Source organism: Pseudorca crassidens, chromosome 5 (assembly GCF_039906515.1).
Source record: "Pseudorca crassidens isolate mPseCra1 chromosome 5, mPseCra1.hap1, whole genome shotgun sequence".
NCBI lineage: Eukaryota > Metazoa > Chordata > Mammalia > Artiodactyla > Delphinidae > Pseudorca > Pseudorca crassidens.
In genome coordinates, this window is record NC_090300.1 from 29,926,729 (window position 1) to 29,937,500 (window position 10,772).

The 10,772-nt window shown below is 35.9% G+C and overlaps 1 protein-coding gene across 5 annotated transcripts in view; it reads right to left on the reverse strand.

Annotated features, from left to right (window-relative positions):
- Positions 1-10,772, reverse strand: part of RASA2 (RAS p21 protein activator 2) — a 117,898-nt gene that overhangs the window by 24,280 nt on the left and 82,846 nt on the right. For all 5 annotated transcript variants that reach the window (XM_067737642.1, XM_067737641.1, XM_067737643.1 and 2 more), the window contains 4 exons: positions 10,279-10,402; positions 7,853-7,959; positions 2,662-2,745; positions 2,155-2,232 (listed from right to left, as the gene is read on the reverse strand). In XM_067737642.1, coding sequence (XP_067593743.1) covers positions 2,155-2,232; positions 2,662-2,745; positions 7,853-7,959; positions 10,279-10,402 — 393 coding nt within the window. The remainder of the gene's footprint in view (positions 1-2,154; positions 2,233-2,661; positions 2,746-7,852; positions 7,960-10,278; positions 10,403-10,772) is intronic.

The following is a 10,772-nucleotide window of genomic DNA, read 5'->3' on the forward strand; positions in this document are numbered from 1 at the left end:
TTCCAGTGGAATGTTTACTTCTAGTTTGCTGGAAGAAATCCTGGTAACTGAAAGAACAAGAACAGAGTTTCTTTTGAATTATATATGGGTGACACAGAACAAGTATCCAAGGAAACTAAAGAAATGTCCTATTACATCTTCAGTTCTCACAGATCAACCATCCACTAATGGAGCGTGAAAGAGTTATTTAAATATTTCATTTCTTAATATTTGCCTGCGGGCACTAATTTTCTTATTTGATAAATACTTATTATTTATTTATGGTAATTATTAAATTTATTATTTATTTGTCATATTGTTAAGGAATATGAGGTAAATCCACTTATATAAGGTGAAAGAAAACATAATAATTAAGATGGACTACAGGCAGGGTAAATATAGGCCTCAATTTGCTCAGGGCCATCCTTGTCTACAACTTTGGTCCCCTCATAATCAAAGTACTCCTTTTCACCCTTGAAAACTTTGTGGTTTTGGACACTGAATTATATGGTCAGCCTGTTTACAGACCTATTCAGGTTATTTTTCCTAAACTTTGTGGAAATTGTATAGGATTCAGAATTATAAACTATTTTCTTCTGGAGCAGTGATCAATGTCACTAGTGAGAACACCACTAATTGAGAAATTGGGTTTCATAAGCTTTTGTACTTTCTAGCACTGCACATATCTAGACTAGTAAATAATAAAGAAAATTCATATATTAGGGCAAAATATCCTATGTAAATGTGAGACAGGAGATGTACTACAGTGATAGTGCATGAGAATGTGAGTGGGTGACTCAGAGCAGATCAGGAACAGACTAAACTCCTGGCACCCTTAAATACTTTCTCCACTGACATTACCAACTATACACATTCTGAGTGTATCAGGAAAAAGAAATCAGATGCTGCCACAGCCTAGGTCATAAGAAATGGAAAAACAACCCCAAAACAAAAGAACATCATAATCTTGCCAACAAAAGTCTGCCTACACTGTCCCACAAACTGTTTCAACAATGTCCTGAGAATAAAAGGGCAGCTTTTTCTTTGCCTATTCTTTTGAGAGACTTTCTCCTCAAAAACATTCAATGGTTGCTTAAAAAAATTTTTTTTTGGTTGAACTTGCGCTATCATTCAAGACGAAAAAAATCCAACTGGCTTTAATTTTTTAAATGATCACTTTCATTTACGAGTCCCTGTAAGAAATTTAAAAGCACACATAAAAAACTACAAACAAATTATACTCCTGGCAGTCACCTGTGAATCATGCTACAGAAATTGAATGCAATCTTTAAAATCTAACCATGCTAATTTAGATTCATTAAGTTAGAATTGTGATAAATAAGATACAGTAATTTCTTCAAGCTAAGTTTAGATGTACTTCAAAATAACTTTTCTTTACAAATTTTTAGGGTTTTATAACAATGCTACATTTTGTTTGGGGTGATTCAGAACTAAAGACTCAAGAAATTAAAAATCTTCCCAAAACATTCTCTACTTCTAAGTATAGCAACTTTTGTTTGTTGCAGCTCTTTTGTTATGACCTCATATACTATAGACTTCTGTACACTTTAAATTAAAGTAACTTTCCTCAGGTTACTAACCACAAGCCTATATTGTTTATAAGATATTCAATAATTCATATATTTTCTCCAACGGCAATTAAGTGCCTACTAAACATCAGGTACCATTAAGTCTTTCCCCCTAGACCAGAGGTTCTTAATCAGAGGCAATTTTGTTCCTCAGGGGACTTTTGGCAATGTTTAGAGACAGTTTTAGTTGTAAAAACTGGGAACATGCTTCTGGCATCTAATAGTAGAGGCCAGGGCTGCTGTACATTTTACAATGGACAAAAATGTCCCTCATAGTCAAGAATTGCCCAACCAAATTGTCAACAGTGCTGCTGTTAAGAAATATCAACTCTAGATATTTGTTATTTGTGTTACTAAGACACTGGCAATAATAGCTGTTGCTAAAACTCATTTAGGTATTTTTCACAGCTGAAAAATCCATAGTTCTGTATGGGAGGAGAAATATACTAAAAGACAGCCTTTTCATGTTTGATGGACAGGTTAAACATTTTTTTTAAACTGGGGATTGATTCCTAGGAACAATATAAAATGTTATTTGCCTAATGCTATATAAGAAGTTAATATTTCCAGAGTAAAACAATCATACCTTTTTAACTGCCATAATATATCCTTCTTCTTGAAACATTTTGAAAAATTCACACATGAATGTTTCTTTGAAACTTGACTAAGAAAAAAACACATGGAATTTATATATGTTAAGTAGAGAACTAAGAATATAATTGACTAGTTTTAAATTTAGGATTAGGGCCTAAAGGGATTCAATCGTATATTTTAAGAGAGTTACGGGGCTTGGAGCTGAAGATTTCTCTCAACAGCTGCTGGATGATTATGGCACAAAAAGATAAACAAAAGCCTTTTGCATCTGTTAACTAGACTCTCTCTCCCATCTTAGACACATTAGTTTAAATGAAACTGTCTTCTGTAAGGGTGACTAAGACACAACATCTAAAAGACAATTATCGCCATCTATACATATATGTTTTTGGTTCTGCTTTGTTTTTAATTTGAAAGGGAGTAAAGTGAGGGAGAAGGGATCACAGGGTACAACAACATTTAGAAGTGTGAATACAGAGCAAAAGATGTAAAGACTTACCTTGCTTTTGGACAGACTCCCCCAGCTTCCCAAAGTTTGAATGGTTTTTGAGATGAGAGTTAATGTTCTAACTGTCTGTGGATCCTAAAGAATGTAGAAAAGACACAAAAAGTCTTGTTAGGTTTTCAAGAAATAGAATTTGTGTAAAAAGTAGAATAGAGTGAACGGGCTACTTTGCTCTGAAACAGTGACTCAAAAATGTTCGTTCAGGGCTTCCCTGGTGGCGCAGTGGTTGAGAGTCTGCCTGCCGATGCAGGGGACATGGGTTCGTGCCCCGGTCGGGGAGGATCCCACATGCTGCGGAGCGGGCTCGTTGAGCCTGTGCTCTGCAATGGGAGAGGCCACAACAGTGAGAGGCCCACGTAGTGCAAAAAAAAAAAAAAAAAAAAAAAAAATGTTCGTTCAAACCAGCTAAAATCTAGCTAAGGACTGGCACAATTCACTGAACTAAGGAATTAAGAGACTAAAGAAGCCACATGTAATTGACAGTTCCTCTCAAAGTAATTATATCTAATGACATGTTATACTTTCCTTTGAAAGCCATAATTTAATCAATATTAATTTTTGGGGGGTGGGTACAGTATGGCAGATGGGATTACCTAAAAAATTGTATTCACTTTTGGAATGTCAATGGCATCTACCTTTTTCTACCATATGACTTAAAATGGAAGTTTCCAAATTTCTGTATTCAACCCACTTGTAAGCATATTCAATACTTTTATGGTTTCTGCAATCAATTCTTTTCACCATGGAAGCAAAGACCTAAATTCAACTTAGGAAATAAGAAGTCACTTAGTTCATGTAGGATCTTAGCAGAAGGTAACTATTTGAGTCTATTATCCAGGCCTATCTACCAGAAAGAAATAAATATAAATAAAGTTGACTAAACAGTGCTCCCTAATGAATCCTTGCTGCTTCCTTTTTTTTTTAATTGAGGTATAATTTACATACAATAAAATGAACAGATTTTAAATGTATATAGTCTGATGAGTTTCCACCAATCCATCCATTTGTATAACCAATTCCCTTATCACTACATAAAACATCTTTTTTGTTTTGGAGATTCAAATACCCATAATCTGCCATCAAAAGGTATGTTCAAGGGTTTCCCTGGTGGCGCAGTGGTTAAGAATCCGCCTGCCAATGCAGGAGACGCGGGTTCGAGCCCTGGTCCAGGAAGATCCCATATGCCACGGAACAACTAAGTCCGTGCGCCTCAACTACTGAGCCTGTGCTCTAGAGCCCGTGTGCCACAACTACTGAAACCCGCGTGCCTAGAGCCCGTGCTCCGCAACAGGAGAAGCCACCGCAATGAGAAGCCTGTGCACTGCAGCGAAAAGTAGCCCCCGCTCGCTGCAACTAGAGAAAATCCGCGCGCAGCAATGAAGACCCAATGCAGCCCAAAATAAATAAATAAATATTTTTTAAAAAAAGAGATTAAAAAGAATCAAAATAAAATTAAATTAAAATTAAAAAAGACATGTTCAAGAAAATTTAGATACAGAAATGCTTTAGTTTAGTGTTTGGTTGACATTCCTTAATATTTTAGTATCCCCACACTGAAAATAGGCAGTGACTGTGAAGGTGAAGAGATGACCAGGATGTAAGGCAATTCTGGAAAAGAAGGAATATCTGAGATATGATCATTACGATATACTCGTGAAACAGTTACACACCTTAATTAAGGTTATTCAGAAATATTTTAGCTACAACATCCAGAAAATATTTTAGCTACAATATCTATAAAAGGTCCCTCCAATTCTCTGCCTTTGAAGAATATAAAATTCTTAACAATGTGCTAACAACCTGAATTTGAACTGAATTTCATCAAGACTTCCCTGTTGAAATTTGGTTTTGAAATCAATGTTTTAGCTCATTATTTTCCTGAACTGAAAAAAGTGAGCAAACCATATTTTACATAATTTCTGCATGTCAGAGGTTTGTTTACACCAATATGGCCCTCACTACTATTTGACAATCGTATCATTTAGCTACTGCTGATTCCCTAGTGTACTCTACAAAGAAGCTGTTCTAAATTTTCAGCCTGCTACTATCTGCCATCATAATTTTTCATAGATGCCCAGGACCTTAGTCATCTGGCACCTAGTACACAGACTAGCACTAGCATATAGTAGATGCTGTATTACATTTATTAAATTGAACTGAAACGTTGACTCTGTCACCCCAAAACAACACATCTTATCCTTTTTTCCTTATATTAAGTTGAACCATGTGAAATTGCTGTTGACTATTTTTGATCTACAAAAAAACCAAAACAAAACAATTTCATAGGATTCACCATAATACTTCAAAGGAGAAACTGTTCTTTCCCCCCGGCAAGTTTATCCTATCACTTTTTCTTTTAAAGACACTCTTTCTGAATCATCCAGTACATTGATATATTAGTAAGGCCCCATCTGTCTTTAATTTCTCCCTTTCTGTTGGTCTCTTCTCCTCTATTTAAACCATACATAGCTTTTCCCATTTTTGGAAAAGACATCATTTGATGAGCTCTCTCTCTGAGCTACCATCTTTCACCTATCAAACATTTACTGAGGGCTTCCCTGGTGGCGCAGTGGTTGAGAGTCCGCCTGCCGATGCAAGGGACGCGGGTTCGTGCCCTGGTCTGGGAAGATCCCACATGCCACGGAGCGGCTGGGCCCATGAGTCGTGGCCGCTGAGCCTGCGCGTCCGGAGCCTGTGCTCCGCAATGGGCGAGGCCACGACAGTGAGAGGCCCGCGTACCGCAAAAAAAAAAAAAAAAATTTACTGAGCACCTACTTGTTCTAGAAATTGTGCCATGTGCTTGGGATACACAAATTTGAAAAAGATCCCGCCCTTGCTGTTAAGGTATTGACAGTCCACATGCAGAGACAATAAACAGATGATTATAGAACAGTATGACAAGTGCCATGACAGAGGAAGCCCCAGGGTGCTACAGGCACATATAAGAGAGGAGCCTAACCCAGACCGAAGGGTTAGAGAAGTCTGCCTTGGCTGAGTCTTGGAAGGAGCTATCAGTGAGAGACTAGGGGACAGGATGAGAAGGAAAGTTCAATCTTTCTTCTTTACTATGAAACTTCTCAAAAGAATGGTCTACCATGTCAATGTTACTATAACCCATATTTTAAAATTAGTGTTTTTCAAAAGAAGTATTTATTCATATGTATATGTACACACACATGTACATACTTGAATTTGCCCGTGTCTTTTAGCAGCAGGGCGAGCTCACTTTTGATATATTTCCTAGGTAAAACTGCATTCACCTACTTATTCCTTAATCTTCTGCAATTGGATTTTCTTCTTTTCTACTCTACTAATATTCTCAAAATCCAAAGAACTTATAAATGTAAAATCTAACAACCTTTAATTGGTTCTCCTCCTCAACCACTCTGTAACTTTCAATAATAGTCTTGACAATGTCATCGCCCTCAGGTCACTGGGATCATTCCTTGCTCTCAATTTCTATAGTATGGATTGTCTATACTCCTTACTTGGTACTAATCAGGTGCTAGTTTTAGATTTATGTATGTAGTTTTAGATTATGTGTCTTATATATTTGCCTTATTTCCCCAATTAGAATGAAAGGCTCACTTAAAAGCAAACAGTAAAGTTATATGACAGTTTGAAGCAATCCTTCTGACATACTGATTGGAAAGGTGACTTCAAATACAGAGTCTGTGGTTAGAAGGACTTTACTGTAACATCTGTTACAGGGATATGCAAATTCAAGTCTGAATATAAGGCAGGGTCACAAGCTCAGAGGTAGGAGTTCTGTTTATGTCCAGAATGTCATCAAGCTTTTGCTGCCCCACAGTTCTGTACAGCTTCAGTAATACAGCCACAGAAAGGACAGCCCTGTGAACAAAAGGCACTGGCCCAATCCTCCGCTGTAGCTACTCAGAGACCATTTGTTCTTTGACAAGAAAGTGTGTGTTGCTGCCACAGCAGCATGGTTTTACTCAGTTCTCAAAGTTAAGTAAGTGGCCAATGTGTAGCTGTCAAGAGAAGCAGTGGCTGCAGAGCCCAGTTTGACTCCAAAACCTGTGGGTCTTCCCTACACTGTATTAGCGAGTTTCCTAAGGGCAGGGAGTGTCTCTTCCTCATCACTGCATCTCCAGTGCTGAGCACAGCATCTGATACACTGTAGGTGCTCAAACACCTGACTGCCTAAGAGGCAGGAAGGAACAGGGGTAAGCTTACAGCCTGGGAAGACTGAGTGGGTCAGTCAGTGAACTTTCTTAATCCAGTTCAAATTGAGTGAGATCAAATCATAATTTATTAGTTGTGTGACCTTGGAGAAGTTCTTGAATTGTGGTTTTCTTATCTATAAATAAAGATGAGAATAGAATTTACCTCACAGGGTTACTGGGAGGACTAAGTAAGTTAGAACATATAAAGTACTTAGAAGAAGGCCTAGTACAAAGCAAGGACTAAATAAATGTTGGCTTTTATTATTATTATTTGTTATAAAAATCAGCAACAAAAACAATTAGATAAGATTATAAAATGTTTGGAACATAAAAGGTTAAAGAATTAGCAATAATACACTGTAGGAGAAGGAAAAAGAAACAGCAAAAATAAGGAATTTTAAAATGTTAAGAAACATGTAAATCTATGCAGTGCAGATTCAGATTTAAGTAACTAAATACGACTTCAGAACAGAAAGATTATATGCCTTAAGTTTTAAATCTCATATATTTATATCATCATCTCAGGTGAATAAAAAGTAAAAATATGGAGATACCAAACAAATTACATTCCAATGAAAGTTTCTACACCTTTCAGAAATGAGCCTCTTCAAATTTCTGTGAGATTTAAAGATATCTGCAAGATCAAACTAAACCTATAACTAATGAAAGAAAAAAAAGACATCCCTGTATTATGGAAATTTACAAACACACAGAATAGCAGAGGGAAAAGATGATGAATCTTCTTTGTACCCATCACCAAGCTGCAGTTATTACCAACATAGTATTATTATTCATGTGCATATCTTTTAACAATAACAAAAAAATAGAATTTTCCACCTTCTCTGAAAGAAGCAAATGGCTAAGAAAAATGCCCAGTAAATTTAAGTATCCGTTATAAGAAAACATAGCCAAGTGAAATTTGCCTGTTATTTTATCTTTTCTTATTTTAATAAAAATAAATTAAAATGGAATAAAGCTTTGAGAAGAACAACACTTACTGGATGATGAGGTCGCAAATGAAAAGTATGAGGTGATACTACCGCTACAGCAAAGAAACGAAGAAACACAAAGCTGCTCACTGCAGAATACTGAACATGAGGGTCATCTGCAGGAAAAAAATGGTGAAATGTCATGCACAAAAACACTGAATTAAAAAACAAAGATGACCAGGTAAAAAATATTGGAAAAACATGTAAATTAAATAGGAGATAAATATAATTTGTATAGTAAGAACTGAGTTGATGAAATGATAGTAATGGTTATGAGTAAATTAAAGGAAAAAAATCCTATGACTAAAAAAAAATCTGAAAGAAATAATAAAGAAAGTGAAAAACAAAGCTGCTAGGTTGTCAGAAATATTTTAATTTGGAAAAATACCTCTTTCCTCATCTGCAAGAAGAGACTCCTGAAATTACAACAACAAAAATAAAAGTAGTATCTAGCACTACCTAGTGGTAATACTGAATCCCCTAAGACTAAGATAGGCGATTGTGTTCAGTTTTAGGATACTGTTTCAATTTTCCCTCAAAAATCTTGACAATATCAAAGGTTATGTAATATAAACAGTTAGACAGAAATCTTTACTTTAAAAAAGCTACCAATATTCCCTATAAAAATGCAGATGAACTGAAGACAACTTGTGGCTTTGATCATTCAGCTACAGCTTTTGTTGCTGACTGGAGTCAACACAATGCAACAATCAATCAGATGGTAAAGAAGCAGGTGAGGGAAACAATGTCTGCATTTGGTCTGAGTTTTAACTCTTCTAAGTCACTCAGCAGGTGGTCACCCACAAGTCATTTAATGTGTAGTTCTTTAATAATACTTGCTTCCCATGACTGCCTCCCCGCTCCCCACCCATCTTCCCAGGGCAGTAAGAACAAATGAGAAAACAATGAAAATACTTTTTGAGAATAGAACTATCACTACTGGAGTCTACTGAGAATATCTAAGGCCAACAAAAAGACAGTTAAGGAAATATGTTTGCATTTATTAAAAAATCATAGGATGTGTTTTAGATTATTCACATAAACAAGAATTAAACAGCTAGTGCATACTGAAGGCCAAATTCACTGGGTAGTGTAGAGTACGCTGATTAGTAGCATGCTTTGGAGTGGGCCGGGCCCAGGTGTGAGACCCTGCTTGCCTGCTGGCCATGTCACGGACCTTGGGCAAATTACTTGACTTCCCTAAACCTCAGTTTCATCAACTACTGAAGGGGAGCAGTACCTATCTCATGTGGTGTTGTGTAGGTGAGAGAGTGGAGATAATTCAGGCTAGCACTGTGCCTGTTCACTAAGTCCTCCTCAATGTGGTTATTATGATCTAACACACTATTTAAAAATATAATTTCAGTCAGCATTTCATCTTTCCATACTTTAATGTCTCTGCTCCCCTTATTTTCATTACAAAGTCTAGATTTAGTATGCTTATTTCACGTTAACTGTTTATATTTTTACTATAATTAGCAAAGACATCTAGGGCTGAATTTATCTACATGTTAGTTGGACAACTCAACCCCACTTTAGCTTTGGGTAATTTAGTGGAGCAGCAGATAACTGCACACACCTGTGTGCACGTAACACACTTAAAAAATATGATAAAATAGCAAAATCTCTTCAGATGGTTACAGAAATAAACTTACAGTTTCACACGGCTGGATAAGACTGATAATTTAAGCAGCTGCCTTACCTCCTTACCCTCCCCCCCATTACAGGCAGATCTGGAAAGACAGCCATAGTAAGTTTATTTACTTATCAGAGATGCATATAATTAGAATAATTCCAAGTGTTGAGAATCAGAGATAGCAACTGTTAATTTAATTGAAATGTTTCTAAGCAAAGCCTTGACACAGGTGTTCTTGCAAAATTAAAGCATGCCAGATATTGATATGTTACCTCAAAATTCTATGTATATTGCAACAGAGATGTTTCTAATGTCTAAAACCATTTCTGCAAAAACCTCTCATCACTAAGACCTTAGCATTCTCAAACTGTCAAATCTAGTCAGTTGTACAGAACTTAAAAATTCTCACTATCTTGAATGCATGCAAGTGGAAAAGGTAGTTGGTACAAATAACAAAGCTGTTTTTGTTTATCATATCTAACAGTCTTGTAAGCAGCTGGTATAAATACTTATATACTGTTATGGTTCTAAATTTATGCCTTTCTTAAAATTAGTGTTGATTTTGATTTGCTTGTATAAAGTTGCTATTATATTGAAATAAGCAAGAGTATTCTGTTTTGAGATTACAAGAAAATTAAACAGGTGTTTCATTAAAATGCTAGAACTATTTCGAAAAATGAAAGAAGACTATATACTTAACAAACCATAAACACATTCACATAAACTAAATAGATAATAAATCTACAGAAAAATCAAGTATAGAAAAAAAAGGAGTATTTTAGTAAAACAAGGCACTTACTAGGAAATCTTTGAGTGGCCATTTGCCTTAGAGAATAAAAGATATCACACATTACTGTGGGGCAACTCATACTTGATTTTACAATTGTACTGAATAACTTGTCTACATAGTAGCGCAGATTCTCCTGTAGGATTTAAAAAGGTAAACATTAAGATTTTGACTTTTATACATCTTCAACAGCCTTTATGGAAAAAAATGCAGCGAAAATGAGATATATTAGGCAGTCACCATCTAGTATTCTAAAGCTTTGCTTCCCTTCTCTAAACGCACTCAGCTAAAGGACAACTGCATCCTGAACTCATTTAATGAATTAGATTTAGACTAGTTAGATATAAGAAGTGAATGTATGGAATAAAATTCATAAGAAGCAGCAGAGAATAAAATGATCCAAAGAGAAGTGAGGGAAATAACATTCTAAAAACTAGACATAGGAAATGCTGCTAATAGTATAGGCATTATGCAAATAAAAAGCACTGCTTCCCTCCAAATAACAT